A 27,355-nucleotide genomic window follows, 5' to 3' on the forward strand; every position below is an offset into this window, starting at 1 on the left:
AGTGACGTCCATTTGAAAGCTGCAAAGAGTCAGAAGAAAAAGGCAAATAACGATAAAACTATAAATAATGAAAACCCATTGAAAAGTTGCTTAGAATTGGCTGTTCTAATAAAAGTTACCTTAAAGGAATTGTTCAGTGTAAAAATAAAACTGGGTAAATAGATAGGCTGTGTTTCTAATATAGTTATTTAGCCAAAAATGTAATGTATAAAGGCTGGAGTGATTTGATGTATAACTTGTCAGTCAGAACACTACTTCCTGCTTTTCAGCTCTCTTGGTTTACACTGACTGGTTACCCTGGCTACCAGACAGTAACCAATCAGAGACTTGAGGGGGGGGGGCACATGGGACATATCTGTTGCTTTTAAATCTGAGCTGAATGCTGAGCATCAATTACAAAGTCACTGAACAGAAATGTGCCATGTGGCCCCCCTTCAAGTCGCTGACTAAAGGTGGCCATACACGGATAGATCCGCTCGTTTGGCGATGTCGCCAAACGAGCGGATCTCCCTCCGATATGCCCACCTTGAGGTGGGCAATATCGGGCTGATCCGATCGTGGGCCCTAGGGCCCAACGATCGGATCCTAGCGTTCGCCAAACGGGCGGTCGGATCGCGGGACCGCATCAACGAACAGATGCGGCCGCGATCCGACGGGATTTTTAACCCCATCCGATCGAGATCTGGCCGACTTTCGGCCAGATCTCGATCGGGGAAGCCCGTCGGGGGCCCCCATACACGGGCCAATAAGCTGCCGACTTGGTCTGTCGGCAGCTTTTATCGGCCCGTGTATGGCCACCTTAACTCAGAGTTATAGAGCTGAAAAGCAGGAAGTTGGATTCTGGCTGTTTTATTAGACATCTGTTCACTCCAACCTTTATATATTACATTTTTGCCTAACTAACTATATTAGAAACATTTTTTATTTTGCACAGCCTATCTATTTACACCGTTTTTATTTTCACACTGAACTATTCCTTTAAAGGTGAACCACCTCTTTAATTTCTGGTGTTAGAATCTCTTTAAAGGCACAGAAGAGAATTCTCATACTGAACTAAAACTGGTCCAGATGAGGGGTATAATGAAGGCAGCACATGGACCTTGGTTAAGGCTGAATCGGTAGGGTTCATGAATATAAATTGGGGATGCACTGAATTCGGGATTCAGGCTTTTTCAGCAGGATTCGGCCGAATCCTTCTGCCTGGCCGAACCGAATTTGACTATGCAAAAAGGGAAATCGCGTGACTTTTTGTCACAAAACAAGGATGTAAAAAAATGTTTTCCCCACTTCTCTCCCCTAATTTGCATATGCAAATTCGGTATTCGGCCAAATCTTTAACAAAGGATTCGGGGGTTTGACCATATCCAAAATAGTGGATTCGGTGCATCCCTTATGTAAATTGCATAGTTATTACAAAAAGACTGGTATTGTTTTGCTCAGAATGTTTGAAATGGTTCTCCCTGCTTCTGTCCACTAGATGGCGCAATGCATCCGGATATTTTTTTATTTTTCACCTGCAGAGTCCATGTTATTAATGATTGTGTTCTTGGAGCATGTTACGGTTCACAGCAGTTTGTACAACCCTTTCCTTTACCATTTCTATAAACACATTTTTCATTTGTCCTGTCTGTTGAGAGAGAACTCTATTTACCTGTTCTTATTCAATGTACCAGGTATAGTAAGAAACTGTAGATTTCCACATAACACTGGGTGCTGTACGCAGCATTACAGGACATGTCCCCGGATTGCTTTAAAGGGGTTGTTCAACTTCCAACACTTTTTTTCAGTTCAATTGGTTTCATACAGTTCACCAGAAATATCGACTTTTTCTAATTACTTTCCATTTTCTATGTGTGACTGTTTTTATAATATTGGTGTCATTTTTCACCTTCTAAAGCAGCTCTGATAGGGGGGGTCGCCGACCCTGCAAACTGTAAATTGATACATTTCTTATCTTTGCCCCTGCTGAGCAGAATCCCTGAGATTAATTATAGGCAACTGTTAGAATTGATACAATAGTTGCTAATACTCCAGAGATGCTGCTGAGAAATGTATCGACTAAATGTTGCAAATTTGTAACAGTTCAGAATCAGCACCTGAATTACTGAGCTGCCAGACTCGAACACCAGAGACCGGAATATTCAACTTTAAACTTAGATTTTGGAAAAATGGAACAAGCCCTTTTAAAGGAAAGCTATACCCTCAAAATGAACACTTAAGCAACAGATAGTTTACATCATATTAAGTGGCATATTAAAGAATCTTACCAAACTGGTCTGTATATTTAAGTAAATATTGTGCTTTTACATCTCTTGCCTTGAACCACCATTTTGTGACAGTCTGTGTGCTGCCTCAGAGATCACCTGACCAGAAATACTGCAGCTCTAACTGTAACAGGAAGAAGTGTGGAAGCAAAAGACACAACTCTGTCTGTTAATTGGCTCATGTGACCTTACATGTATGGTTTGTTTGTGTGCACAGTGAATCGTACGAACATGGGGGGCGGCCTTTATTTTTTAAAATGGCAGTTTTCTATTTATGATTACCCAATGGCACATACTATTAGAAAAGTATTTTATTATGAAAATGGTTTATTTAAATGAAGCTGGGTTTTACATTTGAGCTGTTTTTATGCAATATCTTTTTATAGAGACCTACATTGTTTGGGGGGTATAGTTTTCCTTTAAGCGCCATTGGTTCTGGGACTAATTTAGAGCATTTGTATGTCTGCTAACACTCCATCCTAGCTCTAAGCACTGAGTGAGCTACATTGTATTGTACACTGCACTACAAAACACATACTTACTCCGGTATACACTTTATATATCGTGCCCTGGCTCAGACAAAATAACCTGTAATTTATCCACGCCAGCTCCCACACATAATTACAGCATCACAATGCAGATATAAGGATAGTTGAACAAAGAGCCAGGAGGCTCGAAACATGTAGTGTGAAACATAAATAAATTCACTTGAGCAGTTCTTCTGCCTCTCAGGCTCTTCCTTGCCTAAATCTTATTGTTCCGGATAGTTGAACAAGCCATCTTTAAAAAGTATAGGAAAAAGTTGCCTAAATAATTAACTGGCTTTAAAAAGTGTGCATCCATAATTGTTTTTTTTTCCACGTGCTTTGCCTTCTAGTGGCCATTAGATGGCACTATGTCTATATGTATACCCCTGAAAGTTCAGCTGCTGAGTATATGTTGCTAATAGAGATGGTCTTCTCATGTAATGATGATAATGGCTGTGCACTTAGTGTGTGTCCGAGAGTTCATGGAACTTTATTTAACCCTCATTCTTTACCCCCTCTATATGATTAGGTGTACGTGGCACATGCCTGACGGAGGGAATGTACTTATGTTGAAGACTGTCCCATATTTGCTGTGTTTGTATCCTGTTCCAGGCAATTTTTATCTCTGCTCAGAAGGATTTATTTTTGCTTGCTGTCAATGCCCACCCTCAACCCTATAGTTACTGTTTATATATACTGAGCTTAGGGACCCACAATATACAGTACTTTAATTTAATAATCAGCCCTGTAGCATCATCTTATATTACAGACAAACCTCATTTTCTGCTGGATAATTAGTGACAACCCCTAAGCTTAGCTTCTCAACAGCTGCTCAGAGCCCACTGAGCATGTGAGTGTCACAGACACTTTCCTGTGACAATGTTTGAAGTCCTGGATCATTGCTGCTATTGAGATGCCCAAAACTTTAGACTGGTGCAATAAATTCAGTTTATAAAATAGGGCATGTTTAGCCACATGTTTTTAGGGATTAGTTCTCCTTTAAACCAAAATTCTGCTGGTCCTCCCTGATAGCGGTATTATAAATATTTATATATGTGAATATATTGATGGTTCTGTAAGTGTATATATGTAGATATATAGATGGGTTTGTATGTGTATACAGTATATGTGCATTGGAGTTAATTTGGAAGAATGAACTTGATGGTTGTTCTTTTAATCCACTTTAATTATATATTATATATATATTGATTATTTTACACATTAAACAGTGCACAGTAAAAATGTTTGTGACAGTATTTCAAGCATTCGCATGTGTTTGAGACAACTCGTAGATTTGCGCGTACAAACGAAGGTCTTAAGCGAGGGACATTTAAATACTCGAGAGTTATTTAGTTACTGACATATTAGACCTCTTCCTCTTTTCTAAGAACCACGAATTCTGGTATTTTTTTTTAACCACATAACAATTATGAAGAAACATTTGCAAAATGGAATTACTCAGTTTATGATAGCGTCATTTGTTAAGTGTCGTGGGGTTCTTCCACCTCCCCATGCCCTACTATTGCAGCTCTTTGTGCCACCAACGTGGGTTCTGAATGATTGCCAATCACAGGTCAATTGTGGATCTGGGAGTTTCCTGTAGTAGAGAAAATGTTGTTAAGCAACTGAAATGGGCAGATTTTTTAAGGGTTAAATTAAAAATTAGACTTTATGATTTTTTTGGGGTCAAAACTGTCAAATTCGACTAGGGAATTATCCAAACTCGATTCAAGTTTTTTAAAAAGAAATTCGAATTAGATTTTTGAGATTTATCGAACTCTGGCCCTTTAAGAATTCAAATTCAATAATTCGCCACCTAAAACCTGCCGAATTACTGTATAAATTAATGGGATAGGTCCAGTGACCAATTAGGCGATGTTCGTAGCCTTCCTGACATTCGAGTCTCTTTTGGAGAAAAAACTCGAATTGAGTTTGGTCGAATTAGAATTGAATTTGATTCGAGTTTTCGGGTCGGTAAAATTTGTTTTCTTAAGTAACCCCCCAAGTCGAATTTTGAATATATTCGAATTTAAGGGAGTTTAAAAAAAACTCACATGAATTCGACCCTTGATAAATGTGTCATTACATAGATAATTGAAAAAAAAATCTTGTATTTTCCTGGCAATGCTGCACTTATGTTATTTAGCTTTTTAAGTTCAAGAAGGAGCCACTATTAGCAGGGCCGGGACTAGGGGTAGGCAGAATAGGCACCCACCTAGGGTGCAATCATGGAGGGGGCGCACTTTTAAGGAGAATTTTCTTTTTTAAACCCTGATTTGCTTGGCCTTTAATAGTTTTTCAATTTTATAAACCACCTGTTCCAACCCCCTCTTCCCCGTGATTCGTACTGCAGGCAGAAGCACTCCCCACCTCCCTCTTGGCAGCTGCTGGCACAGGTACATATTTGTAGGCAATATCTTGGCTGCTGCTGGCACAAATGCATATTTGGAGGCAATATTGTGGGTTTTTTTTGGCTGATGCTGGCTCAGGTGCAGATTGGGTGCAATATGAGTGATTGGCTGCAGCTGGATTGGGGCAGAGTGGGGTAACAATATGATGGATGTTCCAGTTTATGATGGTCAATCTGGCACAGGTACAAATTGGGGCAATATAATAGGTACTGGCACAGATACATGGGGCAATATGATGGCTGCTGGCACAGGTACAGGGGGAAATATGAATGGTAAGGTGGGAAATGGTAATGCAGGACTGGGTGGGGGGCACTGATTGAAGCCCTTGCCAAAATACCTTGGCCCTGCCCTGACAGTAGTGAGTCCATGTGAAACTCATCTTAAAGGGGGTTGTTCACCTTTAAAGTAACCTTTATTATGTTATAGAACAACCAATTCTAAGCAACTTTTCATTATTTTTTTTTATAGTTATTTGTCTTTTTCTTCTGATTCTTTGCAGCTTTCAAATAGGCGTCGCTGTCCCCTTCTAAAAAAACAAAAAACAAATGCTCTACAAGGCTACAAATGTATAGTTATTGTTACTTTTTATTACTGATCCTTCTATTCAGACTCTCTCCTGTTCATATTCCAGTTGCTTATTCAAATCAATGCATGGTTGCTAGGGTAATTTGGGCCCTGGTTACCAGATTGCTTAAATTGCAAATTGAAGAGCTGCAGAATAAAAAAACGAAATAACTCAAAAACCACAAATATTAGAAAATGCAAACAAATTGCAAATGATCTCAGTATATTACTCTCTACATCATACTAAAAGTTATCTCAAAGGTGAACAATACCTTTAATGAAGAAGGAAAGCTACAGAGGCCATTTATTGTCAATAATTAGCCACAATGGTGCAAGCTATAACACTATATTCATTCTGTAGAATGCTTTACCAGGCCGAGTAAACCTCTCTAGAAACTCTCTCTGTTTGTTTAGGATAGCAGCTGCCATATTAGCTTGATGTGACATCACTTCCTGCCTGAGTTGCTCCCTGCTCACTTATAACCCAGGGAGGGAGGGGGAGAGAGGAGCAAACTGAGCATGCTCAAGCCCTAGAGATTTGTGTAGAGAACAGGAAGTCTGATACAGAAGCCCATGTGTACACAATAGAAGGAAAAATGAAATGTTTCTTTTGACAGAGGACTCAGAGCAGCATTACTTTGAGGGTTTACTTGTGTATTTATATACTGTAGACCTTTGTGATAAAACTTACTTACTTTTAGCTTTTTCCTTTAATGCTGAGAAATGATGTAATAAAACTACAGACTAAGGGGCTAACTACTGTACACAGGCTTCTAGAAGCTGATGTACTTACAATACAACATGGCTGGAAAATAGGGGCTATTTCAAGATTTCCCACAGTGGTTAAGAAGGAACTAAAGGGAACAGGTCACTGATCATGTGTTTGTCTGGTCTGACTTTGTGGCCAGGTTGGTGTGAGCAGAGAGAATGATACTCTGTTCCTTCCCATACTACTGTATGCACAGGGTTATATGCAGAGAGTCTAGGGATATGCAGTCTTTAGAAAAAGAGGAATATGAATATTTTACACTGAAAGTGGTTAGTTTACTTATTAGTTGCTTCTGCCACAAAATAACTTTCAAAATGATGTTGAGGCTAGACCTTAATTCTTATATTTAATGAATTGTTTTACTTCCAATCCCACTCCTATACTTTATTATAATGTCGTAACTCCCAAAACGCTGGGGATGCACGGGACCCTGTTTTTCAGGTTTTGGACAAACCCCCTAATCCTCGGGTGAATACTTAACCGAATTGGAATCCTCGTGGCCGGCAGAAATTGCAAATTTATAGGGTTCGGTTCAGCCAGACTCTTGGCTTTGTCCAAATCCTGCTGAAAAATTGCTCTGATTCGGGTCGATCTAAACAGAATCCAGGATATGGTGCATGCCTACAAAACATAAGGCTTTGTCCGTGGTTCTGATCCAGTTTTATGGTAGGAAGAAAAGGTCACACTCGCATACCCTTGTGCTTTAGTACAGGTATGGGATCCATTATCCGGAAACCCATTATCCAGAAAGCTCAGAATTATGGTATGGCGTCTCCGATTACAAGGAAATAATCCAATGCCCAGGTTTTAGCCTTCAGTTACCCCCCAGCCATTCCCTGATCTCTCAGAACTCAGCCATCCTTCTTGTGAGCCCCTCCCTTTTTTGGGGGGTATGAAAATAGGTCATGTCCTGCTTTTATAGGCACCACTCAGTTGTATGTTTAACATTCAATCCCTGCTTGATTGTTAGAGTTAGTAACACTTTAAAAGACAACAGAACCACTATTTTGCCTTTAAAATCGGGTGCAGGAGCATGGGGGTGCCCTGGATTTCTGCCTAGTTATACCAGGTCTGTTTAAGCTCTTTGCTTTTCTTTATAATCCAGGGACCTGACTCTGTGCTGCTTTCAAGGATGACTTTATTATAGTATATAAATATAGTGTATATGCTAACATGCTTTCTCTAAAATAATAGACTAATCCATTTAATAGAATAATTTAGGTCCTGTTTCAGTAAAAACACATCTTGATTTGTGTCTCTTTATTGGGAATAATCATTATATAAAAAAGATACAAAATACAGATATATACAGTGGCCAATAAATTCCAGTAAATGCAGACATCAAACGCATTTTGCAAAGAAAAACAGTTCCAAAATGTTACATCTAACAGACCAAACATGTTTTGCAATAAATACTTTTTGCATATTGTATCAATTCTAACAGCTGCCTTTAATGAAACTCAGGGATAAAAACAAGAAATGTATCAACTAAATGTATCAATTCTAACAGCTGCTTTTAATGAAACTCAGGGATTCTGCTTAGCATGGATATATATCAACTAAATGTATCAATTTAGAACAGTTTAAAGGGTCGGTGACCTCCCCTCCCAGAGCTGATTTAGAAGGTGGAAAATTAAACTTTACTCTTCAGTATTAGAAAAACAGTCACACATGAAAAATAATTGGAAAAAGTCTTTATTTGTGGTAAACTATCTGAAACCAACTGAACTGAAAAAAGTGTTGGAAGGTGAACAAACCCTTTAAGCCTGTTTCCTCCAGAGAAAAGGTACAAAGGGAATAAAGTACTATAGCAAGATAGAGAAATTAACTTAAAGGTTCCTCTGGGTATAAATAGATAGTTTTTCAAAACTGTGTATTTACAAAATTTACAGGTTTAAATTAAAATTGAGAAGCGTCATAAAAAAGCTGAGAAAGTTTAGTTATTTGGGAAGAATAGTCTGGTCAGTGAGGGTGTTCTGATGCTGTTGCACATACTGGTGAGTAGACATATCAGAATAACAGCAAGGAAATGCTCCTTAGTGTAATGTTCCATTAGCTGCTCATACGCACAACACAACGTAACTTTTCTAATTACACCTACGTTGGTTCAGAGCAATATCTTTGTACCATGGATATCGGTCAGTTCATTGATAGGAAATATTTGAAAGCAGCTCCTTTTCTGTTTCTGATTGTTCAAGCTGTCTGAACTGTATCCTTCTATTCGGCATGGGGAACAGTTGTCTCCTATAGGGATGCACCGAATCCACTATTTGGGGTTCAGCCGAAGTCACTTGATTTTCCTTTCTGCTCATAATTTACATATGCAAATTTGGATTCAGTTCAGCCAGGCACAAGGATTCAACCAAATCCTGCTGAAAAGGGTCGAATCCTGGATTCGGTGCATCCCTAGTCACCTATTCAGATTTGGCGACAGCTGAAAAGGGTCTCTATTTTCTTTTCTATTCCCATAGAGCTTTCTAGATATGCGTTTCTGATATCAGTGCTTATACCTGTTGTGAAATGGTTGGTTGAGCCATGCTATGTAATGTTGTCAGGAATTGGCAATGTGGATGTGAACCCTGGATGTTACTATTTACTCCTATCATTTTGTTCTTCTATCATTTAAATATCTTATTTCAAGTAGTCGACTGATGAAATGGTTTGTGCTTAAGGAAATTATCACTTTTGTCCTATACCTTTTAGTGGGAGAGATAAGCTGACCATCAAAATAGGCCTGTGTGCTTCAGCTAGGCAGATTCTGTAATTGTGATTTTCTGCACATTTTCACATAATGTTTCTGCTTCCGTCTCGTCTTTGCTGTTTTCTGAACTCTCTAGAGAAATGTAGCATCCAGAATCTCTTGGACAGTCACTTAAATCACATTTATTTGCAGGATTGCCGGGTCTCAGCCTCGGGGGAACGGATTTATTTTCAAGCTCTTGATCGTCTGTCAAACAAAAATCAATTGTTTTAGGCATTCTGGAGTAGGAATGATTAAAAAACAGAAAGTGCATTCTCTTTACGGCCAGCACATCAAATCAGACTAATGAACAAAACTGACAATTAATTTATCATTCAGTAAATACTGAGCTAGGCTGCACTGAATTTCTCCTGCGGATGTCAATATGCAGCTTTGGTACATAAATGCCCAAAAGCATTTTGGAGAGGTTGCATTATACTTTGTGGTATATTTGAGACTGGTACATAATGCTAGAGTCCTGCATCGGGTTAGGTTCCCACGAATACCCGCAAAGTGATTGGGGTTCGGGCAAAAGGTCCCAGATTACCTGTCCATGCGGGCAGTCAGTGGGTAACCTTGCTGGGTACCCGACAAAGTTGTGGACTTGAGCTCTCCAACTATCCCCTTTAGTTGTGGCAGTTCTTTTTATATTTTTGTTCGAACTCTGCACCATAGTGACGTCACTTCCGGTCCAAAGTGACGTCACTTCTGGTTTCACGTGTCCCCGGGTCGGAAGGTAAATTGGCCTATTGTGGACCGGGGAGCAGATCAGTGGAGGAAAATTTGGGATTGCGGGTCACAGGTCTAGGTTATGAGTCACAGGTAGCAGTTATGGGTCGGGTAAGGGTATAAAAAAATGGACCCGTGCAGGACTCTACATTATGCTACAGGACATTACCAAACACAGACATACAAGAAAACTGTCATGGATTTTCTGCTAAATGGTAAAGAACATCTTCATCACAGACAATGGAAATCAGAGAACCCACCATCCCTAATGATGGCCATACATGGGTTTTTGGATAGCTTAGTGTAGATTGTTGACAGACTGGAAAACTTTCAGCTTGCTGATGGACAGTTTGGTAGAACTGTAGTTCTACATTACTTATAGTGCTGCCCACTGAAGATTGTTATATGTGGGTACATGATAGAGGACATAAAGTATTACCAGTGCCTGTCTGCTTGAATGGAGCCTTGGTTAGGTACAAGAGGGACACAGGCTGCCAAAAAAAAGTGTGACTGTGGTTTCCTGGGGCTACATGAAATAAAATACCCAGGTCTGTCAAAAGCTTCACTTGCCCTTTAAAATATTATATTACTAATGCACTAATACATTTAGGGGGTTATTTTCTAAAATGCAAATTGATCTCCTATTTTATTTAAAAAAAAACACGACCAAACTCCCATGCCTGATTTTTAGCCTATTTATTGATAAAAAAACAACTATTTAATCGGATCACTCTGTAAAATCAAGTGAAAACCCGAATTGCTCTAATTTTTCAGGCTTTTTTCCCTGAATTGCTATAATTTTTCAAGTTTTTGGCGAAAAAGTTGGATTTTTGTGCTAATCCCAGAGCAGACCATGAAAACGTCAAATTGAGATAGGTGCCTCTCCCATGGATTGATACAGGACCTCGGCAGGTCTGAGATGGTGGATTTTCGGATTCAGGCTTTTTGCAGCATCTGGTTATAATAAATCACTCTAAAAATTCGAGTTTTCTAGTGAAAAAAAACTTAAATTTTTTGAGATTTTAACATTCGGATTTTAATAAATGACCCCCTTACAGTGTGTATTGTGGGGGGATAAAAGGAAATATGGTAAACTTCTATTGTTAAGATTATTATAAGCAGTGCAGCAGCAGGATGCTAATTAGAGTCATTCAGTATTTTGAAGGATCTTAAATCCATAAGGCTAATAACAAACAAGGCTGTTTTAACACCTGTTTGCTTTTAGACAACAAGCATTTTAGTACACAGGACATTACATTTTCTTGTTCATCATTATTGCCCCTGTTTCCCCTTTGCTTGAGTGTCTAAAGGCTTCAGAATTGACGTGTTACACAATGGGAGGCTCTTCAACGGCCACATTTAGATTCTAAATCTCCAGCCATAATCCTGTGAATCTTTCTAATACCTCTTGCTTTGTACTTGTTATTCCCCTCTGGAGGATTTGTGTACCTCCTGTGATACACTGGCCTTTACACCATTTATCTGCTTTGTGTTTTCAAAGTCAAGGCTCTAGTTTTTGCTTTTCAAGATGTATAAAACTCCTAAAGCTGGCATTAGGCCTAATAACCCACATCATCCAATCACATGTTTGCTTTCAATGAAAATGTTCAGTTGTTTGCAGGAGGAAGTAATGAATCTCAAATACAACCAAGAGATTTATATAACTTTCTTGGAAAAGTATAGCATGGCAGCTATTTACAGAATGAATAAAAACAAAAATGTTTTCTGTTAATTTAGTCTGCCTATGCCTCTTAATTTAGTACATGTGCCAAAAATGGCTGCCCATCCATAATGTCTGACGTCCCTCCACTAAAAAAATGATATTCTGCAACTTGTTTGGAATGTCATGAATATATATTTATACTATCTGCATTTATTTACTGTAGAGTTATTTTGAAAAAGGGCTACTTTGTGAGGCTGAGTTTGCAAGGTGAGAATATGAAAGGAAACTTACTTTCACAGTCCTGTAAGTTTTCAATAGCAGCCAACAGCCTCGCCCTTTCCTCTGAACTTGTAATGTTAAGCTCATGCAGATGACTTTCCTTCAGGTCTTTAAGGTCTTCCAGTGTTTCATATCCATTAAGCAATAGGCTCGATATGTAATCCTATGAAATAAATAGAATGGGTAAGCGTGCATGCCTTTCTCTCGACATCTTAGTACCTGTATATGAAATACTGATAATATAGTATCATGGGGCAGATGCACAATAAGATATAGATATAATTTCTAATTTTGCTAAAACATTACCGTTGTGAAGTCACTTCTCTACAGTAAAATGATGTATTACTGTTCTGACATACTGTATCTCATTCATTAATAGGTAAACTCTAGTCTACACCCAAACTAAATTTTATACAGATATAAAAAAGACGTCCGAGGCTTGAACCTCCAAACAAAAGAAAGATAATGTAATGGAGTCTACTGACCTGCTCCAAGATGGCGTCCAAAATGGCGATTCCTCTTCCCTGCACATGGCTCCGGGTGGTCGCAATCATCCTGCATCATCTCCTTCTTGCCCTGTGATTGGTCGCCGGCGACGGAACGGACGCCGGCGTCAGAATCGGGCGCCGGCGTCAAGGCGTCAGCGTGGGGACGCTGGCGTCTGCGTCTGACGCCAGCGCGTCAATTTTGGCGCCAATAGACTGGACTATAAAGACCCTCATTTCCATCCTGACCTTGCCCAATTATAGGTCTATTTCATATAGTTCCTGGGTGCGATATATTCTGTTTTGCTTATCCGTGTTTGAACCTTGCCTGTTATCGACTTTGAATCTGTACTGCCTGTCTTGACCATTCTGCCTGTTTTACGACCATTCTTTGATAAACCCTTTTCTGTACCGCGAACTTGGATTGTTGCCTTCTCTTTGGTCCTTACTTCAACTGCGCCTTCGGGCATTACAGTATAATTGGGCCATGGACCCCTCGGAGGAGGCCCAAGTACCCCTCGATGTCGGAGGGGCCATTCGGGGATTGGCTTCTCGCATGAAATCCTATGAAGCCCAGCAGTCTCAAATTGGCCAGGCAATTGATGTTATCCTGGAGAAATTGACTGCCATGTCTCCAGCGGCTCCTGCGGCTGTGCCTGTTCCTGCCATTCCTGCTCCTCTCCAGGTGTCTGAACCTCGTGTTCCCGCTCCACCTCTTTTCAGCGGAGACCCAAAAGCTTGTCGTGGTTTTATTAACCAATGTGAAATTCAATTCACTCTGCAGCCAGGCCAGTTCGTCTCCGAGCAAGCCAAGGTTGGTTTTGTCATCTCCCGTCTGCAGGGGAAGGCTCTGGAATGGGCGTCTCCCCTTTGGGAGAAGAGAGACCCGCTGATCGACAACGCCGGGGCCTTTCTCCAAGAACTCCGGACGGTGTTTGACGCTCCTGGTCGTACTACTGCAGCCTCGGCTCGACTGTTCCAGCTTCAACAAGGCACTCGCTCAGTTCCCGAGTATGCCATTGAATTTCGTACCCTGGTGGCAGAGACCTCCTGGAATAACGATGGTTACCACGCGGCCTTTTACAACGGCTTGGCTATACGCATTAAGAATGACCTCGTTTCCCGGGAAATTCCTTCTCGGTGGGAGGATCTGGTGGCCTTGGCGGTGAAGGTGGATACCCGGCAGAGGGAGTTCCAGCTTGAACTCGACCGAGAGCGTACAAAGAGGTACCCCCGGTTCCAACCTTCTTTGGCCCCCCGCTTCCAGAGACCCCTGCTTTTCAATCCTGTTCCCCCTGAGCTTCCTCCTGCTCCTATGGATTCTGCTTCTTCCTCCTTGCCGGCTGAAGAACCCATGCAGATTGGGCGGGCCCGCCTGTCCGAACAGGAGAAACTCCGGAGAAGGGCTGCCGGCCTGTGCCTTTACTGTGGGGGTAAAGCCCACTTTGCCCAGGAGTGTCCAGTGAAGCCGGGAAACGCCAAAGCCTAGGTAAGCTCGGGGAGACTTACCTGGGTGGGATTTGTCATTCTCCCCATTCTTCTACTCTACGTTTCCTTCTTCCGGTGCAGATCCAGTTTGGCTCTTTAAAGTTTTCCTCACAAGCCTTTCTAGATTCCGGTGCTGCAGGAAACTTCATGGATCGATCCTTTGCAAGACGTCATTCCATCCCTCTCCAACCCTTGGCAGTTCCTCTTCGTGTCCTGGCGATTGATGATCGTCCTCTGTCGTCTGCCTTCGTCTCGCATTCTACTCAGGAACTTTCTTTTAAGGTGGGCACCTTGCATTTGGAGAGATTATCCTTCCTCCTCATTGATTGCCCTTCCACTCCGGTTGTCCTGGGACTGCCATGGTTATGTGCACATAATCCAGTCATTGACTGGTCCACATTGCAAGTTTCCAGATGGAGTCCTTTTTGTTTACAGAACTGCCTACCCACTGTTCCGGTTGTCAAAATTTCCTCTGTGTCCTCTAATTCTTCTCTTCCCTCTGTATACCAAGCATTTGCCGATGTGTTTAACAAGTCTTCTGCTGAGATTCTTCCTCCCCATCGGCCTTACGATTGCCCAGTGGAACTTCTATCCGGCTCTATGCCCCCCAGGGGCCGCACCTACCCACTCTCTCCTTCGGAAACTTCTGCTATGAAGTTATACATCCAGGAGAATCTTCAGAGAGGATTCATCCGTCCTTCCACCTCCCCTGCCGGTGCAGGTTTCTTCTTTGTTGAGAAAAAGGATGGTAGTTTGCGGCCCTGCATCGACTACAGAGGACTCAACAAGATCACAGTTAAAAACAGGTACCCTCTTCCTCTTATTTCTGAACTGTTTGATCAACTTAGGGGTGCCAATATCTTTACAAAGCTGGATCTTCGGGGGGCATACAATCTTATCCGGATCCGTGAAGGGGACGAGTGGAAGACCGCCTTTAATACCCGTGATGGACATTATGAGTATTTGGTCATGCCCTTTGGTCTCTGTAATGCTCCTGCGGTCTTCCAGGAGTTTGTTAATGATATTTTTCGGGATTTGTTGGGTCTATGTGTGGTCGTTTATCTGGATGACATTCTTGTTTTTTCTAAAGATCTTTTGGAACATCGTGCCCAAGTACGTGAAGTCCTCTCCAGACTAAGGAAGAACAATCTCTTTGCTAAATTGGAGAAATGCACTTTTGAAGTCTCGTCTATTCCTTTCCTTGGCTATATCATTTCTCCTCTAGGTTTCAAGATGGATCCTGCCAAGGTGTCTGCAATCCTGGACTGGCCTCTTCCTACTAGTGTCAAAGCCATTCAGAGGTTTGTCGGCTTTGCCAATTATTACAGACAGTTTATAAAAAATTTTTCTTCCAGACTTTCTCCAATTCTGGCCCTGATTCGTAAGGGGGGCAAACCTCAACACTGGTCTCCTCAAGCCCTGGAATCCTTCAAGTCCCTCAAAGAGGCCTTTTCTTCCGCTCCAATTCTTCGGCACCCAGAACCTCTACATCCCTTCTTCATGGAAGTCGACGCCTCTGATGTCGGAGCTGGAGCAGTTTTATCACAGAGATCCATTTCTGACGGTAAACTCCATCCTTGTGCGTTCTTTTCTAAAAAATTTTCTGCCCCAGAACAGAACTATGATGTGGGGAATCGTGAACTACTTGCCATCAAATTAGCCTTGGAGGAATGGAGACACTTACTGGAGGGTTCTTCGGTTCCTGTGACGATTTTTACCGACCATAAGAATCTTGAGTTCATCCAAACCCTCAAACGCCTGAATCCCCGGCAAGCCAGGTGGGCACTTTTCTTTTCCCGTTTTAATTTTGTCATTACCTTTCGTCCTGGCTCCAGAAACAGGAAGGCCGATGCCTTATCCAGAAGCTTTATTCCCGAAGATTCTGTGTCCGAGGAACCTGAACCTGTGGTACCCTCCATCAAGATTATTGCTGCCTTGTTCCCTTCCTGTGCCTCCCAATTGTTGTCCGCTCAAGATTCTGCTCCTGCAGAAACTCCTCTTGGTGTTGCTTTTGTCCCTCCAGAATTTCGTCTTGCTATTTTGTCTCAGTCTCATAGTTCCAAACAGGCCGGACATCCTGGAATTCAGAAGACGACCGAGCTCTTATCTCGTCTAGTATGGTGGCCAACCTTAAGAAAGGACGTTAAAGATTTTGTCTCCTCATGTTCCACGTGTGCTGTGTCTAAATCCGGACATTCTCCTCCCAAGGGTTTTCTTCTTCCACTGCCCATCCCATCTCGACCCTGGACTCACCTCGCCATGGACTTTATTGTCGATTTGCCCATTTCCTCCGGCCACACTGTCATTTGGGTTGTTATCGACAGATTCAGTAAGATGGCTCATTTCACTCCTCTCCGCAAACTGCCTTCTGCTCCTGAACTTTCAGAACTGTTTATTAAACATATTTTTCGCCTCCATGGCTTCCCAGCAGAAATTGTGTCCGACCGTGGTCCCCAATTTGTGTCTAAATTTTGGAGGTCACTGTGTAATGCTTTAAATATCTCTCTTCAATTTTCTTCTTCTTATCATCCCCAGTCCAATGGTGCCGCTGAACGTGTTAACCAGGCCTTGGAGCAATTTCTTCGTTGCCATGTGTCTTTGTGTCAAGACGACTGGTCGGACCTTCTTCCCTGGGCGGAGTTTGCCCATAACAATTCTTTACATTCTTCTTCCCAGAAATCTCCTTTCTTCTGTGTGTATGGCCGGAACCCATTGGCATTCCCTCAGGATCTCTTACTCACAAATGTTCCTGCTGCTAATGATCAAGCCGCTCATATGCTGGCCATCTGGCAGGCCACCACTGCTAATCTGGAAAAGAGTTCATCCTCTCAAAAGAAGTTTGCCGACAGGAAGAGAATTGCCGCCCCACCCTATGCTCCTGGTGACAAGGTCTGGTTGTCTACACGGAATATTCGCCTCAAGATTCCCACTCCTAAGCTTGGCCCCAAATTCATCGGTCCCTTTCCCATCATCGAGGTCATCAACCCTGTGGCAGTTCGTCTTCTTCTTCCTCCCGAGATGCGGATCCCTAATGCCTTTCATGTGTCTCTCCTTAAACCTGCAGTGTCTTCCCCCTCTTCTTCTTCCACAGCTCCTGTTGTTATCGATGACCATTTAGAATTTGAAGTCAGCAGGATTCTGGACCCTCGTTTTTCCAGGGGCGCTCTCCAGTACCTTGTCGAATGGAAGGGTTTCGGTCCCGAGGAATGCTCTTGGGTGAAAAAGTCGGATGTCCATGCCCCCATCCTTGTTCGCAGGTTTCATAGGCAGTTTCCTTCCCGTCCTGGTCCCGGTGGTCCTGAGGCCCCCCCTAAGGAAGGGGGTACTGTAATGGAGTCTACTGACCTGCTCCAAGATGGCGTCCAAAATGGCGATTCCTCTTCCCTGCACATGGCTCCGGGTGGTCGCAATCATCCTGCATCATCTCCTTCTTGCCCTGTGATTGGTCGCCGGCGACGGAACGGACGCCGGCGTCAGAATCGGGCGCCGGCGTCAAGGCGTCAGCGTGGGGACGCTGGCGTCTGCGTCTGACGCCAGCGCGTCAATTTTGGCGCCAATAGACTGGACTATAAAGACCCTCATTTCCATCCTGACCTTGCCCAATTATAGGTCTATTTCATATAGTTCCTGGGTGCGATATATTCTGTTTTGCTTATCCGTGTTTGAACCTTGCCTGTTATCGACTTTGAATCTGTACTGCCTGTCTTGACCATTCTGCCTGTTTTACGACCATTCTTTGATAAACCCTTTTCTGTACCGCGAACTTGGATTGTTGCCTTCTCTTTGGTCCTTACTTCAACTGCGCCTTCGGGCATTACAGATAATTACGGTATATTATTCACTTCTGCTAGTCTGTGGTTTGATTTTTATAAATTCATTATTATAAAGATATAATAATGAAAACATTTTTGGAAATTCCAAAAAAAATAAAAATTTCGGCGCATGCGCAGTTGTTCGGGACCGGAAAAATACTCCAACTATGCATACACTGAAAACGAAGGTTTGCTTCCGAACTTTAATGAAGATGGCTGCCATGAACTGCGGGGGACAGAATCTTCATCGAGGGGTAAGGAAAAAGTTAGGGGGGGGCAGCTAGGCTGGGGGGAGGAGGGGGTCTACAAAGGGTAGGGGGTATGAGTTTTTTATGTTACGGGTTTGTTTCTCCTTTAAGCATTTTTTGAAGAGGAGAAACATCCCAATTTAGCAAGTAAACAACTAAAATCTTAGGGGATTCCTAAGAAGTTTTTGACTAGTCATGCCCACAGGACCTCATACCATGGCTTCTTGGTGGCTTGGCAACTTTTTTATAAGAAGATTACCAGGAAGTATTTGGGAGTTAATGCTAACCTCCTTAGTAAAATGCATAACTTCGAAAACCCGCGTAACTGATAATGTTAATTTTCAAACTAAAGTTGGCCATACACAGGATATAAGCTGCCCACAAAGTCGGCAGCTTATTGGCCAGTGTATGGGGCCCTCTGATGGGCTTCTGCGTCCGATATCTGGCCGAACATCAGCCACTTGTTGATTGGGCAGGCTTAAAAATCCAGTCGGATCGAGGACGACTTTGGTTCATTGATGCGGTCCTTGATCTCACTGCCTGCATTCCTGATCATATGATCCAAACTTCAACCTCTCCAAATGAGAGATGTATCGCCACCTTAAGTTTCAAGCAACTTCATAGAAGCAAGATAAGACAAATCAATTGGGATTCGTTTAACTTTCACTTCTCATTGTGCTGATGCTAATCAAAAATACAAATTAGGGTATGGGGTTGCTTTGCAGGGTTGTGTTGCTTCTCGTGACACAAAATGGATATGTTGCAGATCTCTTGTGAGAAAAGTTCAGAAGTTATTGCTGCTAAAATGTATTGAAAAACATGTTTATAGATTAGCTACTGTACCATAAGGGAACATAATCCCATATATAATCTCTAATTAGCAAAACTGCAATGTCGGTTATAACCATTTTACAGAATGGAAAAGATGAAAAGATGAACCTAAAGCTATTTTCTGTCCTTGAAGTGCACATTATGCAAATACAGAGCAGTTTTTATCTCTGTATATCAATATACTTCTTCCGACTAAAAGTGCATGCAGAGCAATAAAGGGGGGGATAAAGAACATTCTATAGATTCAAGCGACCGTCGCTTTGTCAGCAGTCTGAGTTGTCACGTCCTGTGACCACAAAAGACACACTCACATTAAGCAGCAATGTAGATGTCAGTGGTTGGAAATATCTAAAGTGCTGTAATGTGCTGTATTCATAGCCGACTAAATTTAATACAGTTATAGATTTTGAAAGGTTTATTTGACCTCCCCCTAATATTAAAGGGATTCTGTCATGATTTTTTATGGAGTAGTTTTTATTTATAAACTACACTGCAAATAATTCACTCTACCATGTAAAATTTCATTCCTAACCCAACAAGTATATTTGTTTTTTCTCAGGTCATTTTGCCTGGTCATGTGCTTTCAGAAAGAGCCAGCACTTCAGGATGGAACTGCTTTCTTACAGGCTGTTGTTACTCCTACTCAATGTAACTGAAGGTGTCCAACAAACGAATTCAGCGTATCCCCAATCCTTATAATAATGGGCTCTCCTTCCAAAGGTCACACTGTAGAGACCTCAAATAACATCAAATGAAGAATAGTGAAGGAAGCCATAGACTGCAGAGCTCTGCTGCGTTAGTGCTTTATTATAATAAAGTGCTTTATTATAATAAAGCACTAACGCAGCAGAGCTCTGCAGTCTATGGCTTCCTTCACTATTCTTCATTTGATGGTAACTGAAGGTGTCATAGTGGGACCTGGATTTTTACTATTGAGCGCTGTTCTTTTATATCTGGTTACCTTCCCCTTGTTCTGCTGAAGGGCTACCGGATGGGGGAGAGGGGTAATATCACTCCAATTTGCAGTGCAGCAGTAAAGAGTGACTGAAGTTTATCAGAGCACAAATCACATGACTGGGGGCAGCTAGGAAACTGACAATATGTCTAGCCCCATGGCAGATTTCAAAATTAAATATAGAAAAATCAGCTCTTTTGAAAAACAGATTTCAGTGCAGAAGTCTGCTGGAGCAGAACTATTAACTGACGCATTTTTAAAAAAAAACAAAAAAACATGTTTTCCCTTTACAGTATCCTTTAAACGCACCAACTTTCTTTTCTATTTAGTTTGTGATGTACACAACAGAAAGGTCATCGATTTTGCATTAAATCTGTGGAGAACATTGTCATCTAATTCTAATGAATCTATATAGAATCTCGATCTGAAACCAGGATTGGAATCATGCAGAAAAAATACAGATACAGTCCTATGTACAGTATACCAGGAAGTAGATTTCACTGTGCAAGAGTTAAGCCATACAAGTCCACTTAGGAATTAATGGAAAAAGACAGGAAGCGAAGTATACTTAGAATTTAAACCAAGTAGCCGTCAGACCTATCCCCTACCTAAATTGTGTGTTGTCTCTCCTGAAACATTAGTTATGGCCCTTACAGTCAATTGTGGCAGTGTGAAGAGCATTTTTATAACGCAAGTGTAGGAATGGTAGCTTTTTGCTTTTCTTGTAATAATTTGTTGTTTGGCATAAGCTACTATACCTTCTAAAGTCTGTTACATTGCTCCTCTGGGGCATGACATGACTTTAATATGCATTGGAATGGACATAATAACCTCAGTAAAAAGCAGGTGGAGCACCTAATAAAGGAATGCTGTTTATGGGAAATCACCGACATTTGACATATTCAGTTTAATCAAAAACGTTTATTGCGTTATCACACCATTAAGGTCTATGGAAAAATCTGGAATTGAATTGGAAGAAAATCATTGTTTCCCCCTCCAATTAAATTTGGCCATTATTGGCAAACATTTGGATGATCATACAAATTGCTCAGATCAAGAAAACTGAGCTCCAGGTAGAAGGTTGGTTTAAAAGGCAAAAAAATAAAATCCCATTTTTACTTTCTTTAATGAAAAATAAACCTATCTCCAATATACTTTAATTAAAAAATGTGTACCGTTTTTATAAAAAACTGACTATATGCAGTGAAATTCTCCCTTCATTTACTGCTGTGGATAGGAATTGTCAGACGATGCCTAACTGCTGAGCAGGGAAACAATCATACTTATGTACAGCAGGGGGAGCCCCCGCCTTACTTCCCAGCCATGCAGAACTCAAGCAGCTTTGTTTTTGATCCCTAAGCAGCCCAGACCACACTGAGCATGTGCACAGTCTTAGTCTTGCAAAGATGTTTAGTAAAGTTACAAGATGGTGACACCCTGTAGCCAACTTTGAAAGCATAAATCATTTGTTTGATTAGGCTTGTGGTGCAGTAAGTTCGGGTTTATATTAAGTATACAAAATACAGCATTTCTAGCCTTATTCTATTTTAGACTTTACGTGCCCTTTAAGACTGTATTCAGTCGCTTAATGTTCTTCTAAAACCAAGTCCATAGTTAAATAAAGGCTTCTGTTGAAGAAATGTTAAGGTATTTTAAAAATTTGGGCTCAATTGAAGAGATTTAAGACCTTCAGGAGAACATCCTCCAATTGGATCAGACCACAGTTGGCCTTTTCTTTCTCTACAATTAAATCTGGTCATTATTGGAAAACTTTTGAAATATCATGAAAATTTCTCAGATCAAGAAAACTGAGATGCAGGTAGATGGTTGCTTAAAGACTGAATTCAGTCACTGACTGTTCTTCTAAAATCCAGTCCTTATTTTAAAAAAAGGCTTCTGTTGAATTTGGGCTCAATTGAAGAGAGTTAAGACCATCAGGAGACCATCTTGTAGTCCGATCAGACCACTGTTGGTTTCCTGATCACCAAATTCTGTTTACTGATACTTCACATAAGTGTGAAGGATTCAACAAGAGAACTAATCAAGTTTGGCAAGTGTAATATAGTATATATACAAACTATTACTGTTTATAGAATATATTCTTCCTTTTTAAAACATAAGTGGCAGTGGTTGCCTGAATGTGCTTTGGGTTGTATGGGAGTAACTGTGTGATTGGCTGGGGTCAGTTTAGGAATATTGAGGGGTATATTTTGAGGTTCATGTATCATTTGGTCATATAAACCTATAATTTCTTGGTGTGTGCGTTTGGTCCATTGAATCGGATTGTTGTTCTGCTTGTGACTTCTTGCTTACCTGCAGATTTAGCCTCTCCATAAGTTCTTGCAAAGTCTTAGGTTTTGGTCTTTTACTTTTCCTTCTTGCTTTTATCCTTCGAGGTGGCATTTCCTCTTCAGAGATTATGTCGACATAGATAAATTTGAAATTGCCCACCTTATTATGCAGCATGCCAGTCCATATCCCCATTGGGGTTTTACAGATTATGTCTATAATGTCACCTTTCTGCAATAAAAAAAACAATTAAAAGCCCTCGTTATTTTATATTTTTGTTATGTGTTGTATCTAAATAGTAAATTACCTAGTAATTGGTCATTGACTGCTCCATCAAGCCTCAATCGCTTTAACTGGGCAGCTCCTTGGGTTAAATAATACCAAAAACTTTGGTATTCTTTCTAAACTATGCAAATTTGCTATTACATTCAGGGGGATTACTAAAATCCAAATTTATCTAACTTTTTATTAAAGGATAAGTAAACCTTTAAAATAATTGAATTTAAAATTGATGTGGATGATATTCTAAGCACTTTTGCAATGTGCATTCATTATTTATTTATTTTTTTAATTCCAAGACATTAAAGGATATCTGTACTGTTAAAATGAATGAATTTTGTTACAACAGCACCACCTGCTGGTCATTTTCCAACTATTCTGACCACCAAGTAGTCAAGGAAGTTGTCAGGAGAAAGAGGCTGCTCTGATGTTCTTCTGGTTAGGAAAAAAATTAGAAACCTTTCTTAAATCTTTCTTAACCAGAAGAACATTAAAGTAGCCTTCTTTCTTTCTCCCTACAACTTTCTTGACTTCTTAATGGTCAGAAAATGACCAGTAGGTGGCTCTGTTATATCAAAATTCATTCATATTAAGAGTACATCATTTTAAAGATTTACTTATCCTTTAAATAAAGCTTGACCAAACTTCCATTCACAATTTTACCTTATTTATCAAACAACTCAAAAAAGTCAGGTTGGAAAAAACTCGAGCGAAAATTCGAATGTACAAATTTTTCAGAACATTACTCCCAAATCGCTTGATTTTTTCAGGTTATTGCCCGAAAACCCCACATTTTTCGGATTACTGGGCTAAACCCAGTGCAGACCACGATATCTTCAAATTGTTATAGGGAAATCTGCCATTGACTTATACATGTCATGTATGGTTATGTTTTGTTATTTTCAGTAGTTATTGGTTAGTACATTCTCCATCAGTGATTGCTCTTTTAATATATTATGTAACAGAGATTGGCCAAAGTTTTAAAAAATGTTGAACCTTGATTTTCAGTGATTCCGCGTCATAAGGGCTTGGGGTGAAGTCAGTGTGAACTTTTGCTCTTCCACAGAAAGGTCCAGTATAAGAAATGTCTTCATCTAGTCTTAGACTATCTCTGTTGGTGCCATCGGAGCTGCTGGTTACACCACCTATGATAAGGGTACCATTAATTAATCTTTTTTTGTTTTATATGCAAACCTGCCTGTCCAATGTCTCAATACAAAACTCAGGGTAATAATATGAAGTTTGTCCTTGTGAAGGATAGGTAGGGGGCACTAAGGAGGCAGAGGTAGGAAAGGTGAGTCCTTCAGACAGGAGCAAATACTAGGCAAGGCACACACGGAGGCCAGAGCAAGAAACAAGACCCAGTGCTCAAGTAAGGCCAATGCTCAGACATCAGTGACGAGGGCTTATATAGGGCAGGTTCAGCCCCAAACCACCAATAAGGATGCAGGGGTAAAATAGTTAGCCTTAGGACCCAGATGAAAAGGAAATAGGAGCTTGCTGGCTGCTCTCCTGGCCCAGTGGTTAGGTAGAGTAGTCAGCAACCAGGAGGTCCCAGGATCAAACCCAAGCAGAGTCTGACAGTCCTCTCTCTCTGCTCTTAAATAGCCTTTACCTTCTACTCTTCTGGGAAGGCTTTCAACTAGATGTTGGAACATAATTGGTTGGATATCCTTCCATACATATTTAATGACTGAGCGATCAGGCCTGGCTCACATAGGACACAGCTTTTCAGTTGGGTTGAGGTCAGAGTTCCGTGCAGGCTAGTCATGGCCTTTGAAAAACTATTCTGTATAAGGCTTAGTTTGTACACAGTATTATTATTATTATCCCTCTGTAAAAGGAAAGGCCATCCCCCCACTACTGCCTCAAAGTAGGTGGCCTGGAGATGAGAAATGCATCTCTGGTTATGTTCAGGATGACTAAGTATCCCATTTGGCCTTACATTGAATAAATAATGGAGTTGATGCAGAAAATATATTCCCTTAAGTCATTATTTCTAAACATGGACTGGGTTGGATTTGTTTAGGTATAATCATTTAATCTCCATTTCCTTCTATAGGCGTCTGACTGTGTCTCTGATAAAGTGTGCGTACAGATGTGTGGAAAATGTCAATAATATTAGTTAAGATTTTATTAAATGAGTCAGTAAGATGAGAATGAAATCCTACCTACAGTCTAAATGCAGCGACCTCACCTGCACTAAATGGGTTTATTCTGATTCTGGAAGAGTATAAAGAGGAGCAAGGTTCCATCTTTTTGCTCATAAAGATGCAATTTCTAGGATAGAATAAGGTGCTAATGTATCTTTGAGAGACTTACTCAATGGCAGTCACTGAAAGCATTTTTATGGATACTTACTGGATGAACTCTGACCACTATTAAGGCTGTAGAGACTTTCCACAGACTCGCTTGCTTTTAGAAACGCTTTCTCCGTAGGGAATCTGCCTTCTGGGTCACTGTCTCGGTGAGAATTATACTCTTCAGTGTCGTCCTGCCGAAAAACAAAATCTCTGGTCAAGAGTTATGAAGTCGCAAAAGTGTTTTATTTTTCAGAGGAGGCAAAAAAGAAAAAAGGCCATGATGAGTAAGGTTCATTTAAATGAATCGAGAGGGATGTTAAGTAAAAGACCCTGGCAAAATTCACGCTAACTCTTTCCATACCACTACAAATCTTTTATACATATATATATTTTATACCCGTTCCCTTAACCTGTGATACCAATTTTGCTCTCTGCACCTTGACACAGATTTTTATGTTGCACAAGGTGCAAAACTACTAGTTCCTGGGCAGAAATGCTCTATGCTCTTCCTCAGTGGCATAATTAGATGTTACTGGGCCCCAAAACAAATTAATTTTAGGGCCCCCAACATATCCAGAGGTTGTCCTGTTTTGCCAAAATATATATATATATATTTTGAACTAGCGTATTAATTAGGGTGCCATGAAGCCCCCTATACCTCCTGAGCCCCCCGGCAGCCACAGGGTCTGCTTCCTCTGTAGTTACGCCTCTGCTCTTCTGTTTGGGATCTTCATAAATTACCTATTATTTTTGCTGAAGTGATGCTCCTTCGCTCCTTCACTAACCCACTCTGAAGGCCAGAGACACCTACATGGCCTGGCAGCTCTTTGCTTACCTAGGATTGGGGGAGGCATGTGAGACACCCTTGGAATAGTCCCGTAGCTTGCATAACATTCATAAGTACAACGGGGCCTGTGCTAAGGAACAGGGTGGGTGCAAGATTTTTTAATGCTTTTCCCAGATACACCCACTCTGTGCCATAATGTTGCACCTTTTTTTCTGCCCTGCAATAATACCCAAGTCTAGAGCCCTGCTTCTGGACATGGTTGTCTTAAAATCTTTTACATGGATTCTGATTTTATTTAAAACTTACATTTTATTAATGAATGTGATTTAAAGTAGAAGTAAAGCTAATGAAGTAGGTTATTGCCACAATAGTGCAAGTTATAACACTATATTTATTCTGCAGAATGCTTTACCATACCTGAGTAAACAGCTCTAGAAGCTCTCACTGTTTGTTTAGGATAGCAGCTGCCATATTAGTTTGGTGTGACATCACTTCCTGCCTGAGTCTCTACCTGCTCCCTCATAGCTCTGGGATCAGATTACAACAGGGAGGGTAGAAGGGATGGGGAAAAGGGAGAGGGAGAGAGGAGCAAACTGAGCATGCTCAAGCCCTAGCCCTGGAGGTTTATTCTCAAAACAGTAAGTCTGATACAGAAGCTCATGTGTACACAATAGGAAGGAAAGAAATTAGTTTTTATTTTGACAGAGTAGCATTACTTTGAGGGTTTACTGGTGTATTTATATAGACCTTTCTGATAAAGCTTACTTAATTTTAGCCTTTCCTTCTCCTTTAATAAATGTTAAAGGGATCCTGTCATCGGAAAACATGTTTTTTTTCAAAACGCATCAGTTAATAGTGCTACTCCAGCAGAATTCTGCACTGAAATCCATTTCTCAAAAGAGCAAACAGATTTTTTTATATTCAATTTTGGAATCTGACATGGGGCTAGACATTTTGTCAATTTCCCAGCTGCCCCTGGTCATGTGACTTGTGCCTGCACTTTAGGAGAGAAATGCTTTCTGGCAGGCTGCTGTTTTTCCTTCTCAATGTAACTGAATGTGTCTCAGTGGGACATGGGTTTTTACTATTGAGTGTTGTTCTTATATCTACCAGGCAGCTGTTATCTTGTGTTAGGGAGCTGTTATCTGGTTACCTTCCCATTGTTCTTTTGTTTGGCTGCTGGGGGGGAAAGGGAGGGGGTGATATCACTCCAACTTGCAGTACAGCAGTAAAGAGTGATTGAAGTTTATCAGAGCACAAGTCACATGACTTGGGGCAGCTGGGAAATTGACAAAATGTCTAGCCCCATGTCAGATTTCAAAATTGAATATAAAAAAAATCTGTTTGCTCTTTTGAGAAATGGATTTCAGTGCAGAATTCTGCTGGAGCAGCACTATTAACTGATTCATTTTGAAAAATTTTTTTTCCCATGACAGTATCCATTTAAGTTTTAAGGAAGTGTATCCCACACATCACCATCATGAGTCTTCAGATCTGAATACTTCCCATGATGGATTGTGTGAGTTCTAAACATTTATATTTGTGGTGCACTACATTTTCCACTTAGGTTATTTGTATTTTGATAATACAGGTATGGGATATCCTGTTACACCTGTTATCCAGAAAGCTCTGATTTACAGACAGACCATTTCCCATAGACTCCATTTAATCCAAATAATGCAATTTTTGAAAATGATTTGCTTTTTCTCTGTAATAATAAAACAGTAGCTTGTACTTGATCCGAACTAAGATATAATTAATACTTATTGGAAGCAAAACCAGCCTATTGGGTTTATTTCATGTTAATATTATTTTCTAGTAGACTTAAGGTATGAAAATACAAATTACATAAATATCCATTATCTGGAAAACCCCAGGTCCTGAGCAACTTTCCTCATATTTTTTCATAGTCAAGCCAACCTTATATATATA

The 27,355-nt window shown here is 40.8% G+C and overlaps 1 protein-coding gene across 4 annotated transcripts in view; it reads right to left on the reverse strand.

Annotated features, from left to right (window-relative positions):
* Positions 1-8,225: 8,225 nt before the first annotated feature.
* The window catches only part of LOC108707432 (SAM domain-containing protein SAMSN-1-like), an 83,825-nt gene continuing 64,695 nt past the window's right edge, over positions 8,226-27,355 (reverse strand). For all 4 annotated transcript variants that reach the window (XM_041581615.1, XM_041581614.1, XM_041581616.1 and 1 more), the window contains 5 exons: positions 24,695-24,827; positions 23,330-23,478; positions 22,079-22,285; positions 11,959-12,109; positions 8,226-9,482 (listed from right to left, as the gene is read on the reverse strand). In XM_041581615.1, the coding sequence (XP_041437549.1) occupies positions 9,283-9,482; positions 11,959-12,109; positions 22,079-22,285; positions 23,330-23,478; positions 24,695-24,827 (840 nt within the window). In that variant the 3' untranslated portion in view covers positions 8,226-9,282. The remainder of the gene's footprint in view (positions 9,483-11,958; positions 12,110-22,078; positions 22,286-23,329; positions 23,479-24,694; positions 24,828-27,355) is intronic.

Source organism: Xenopus laevis, chromosome 2L (genome assembly GCF_017654675.1).
Source record: "Xenopus laevis strain J_2021 chromosome 2L, Xenopus_laevis_v10.1, whole genome shotgun sequence".
Classification (NCBI taxonomy): domain Eukaryota; kingdom Metazoa; phylum Chordata; class Amphibia; order Anura; family Pipidae; genus Xenopus; species Xenopus laevis.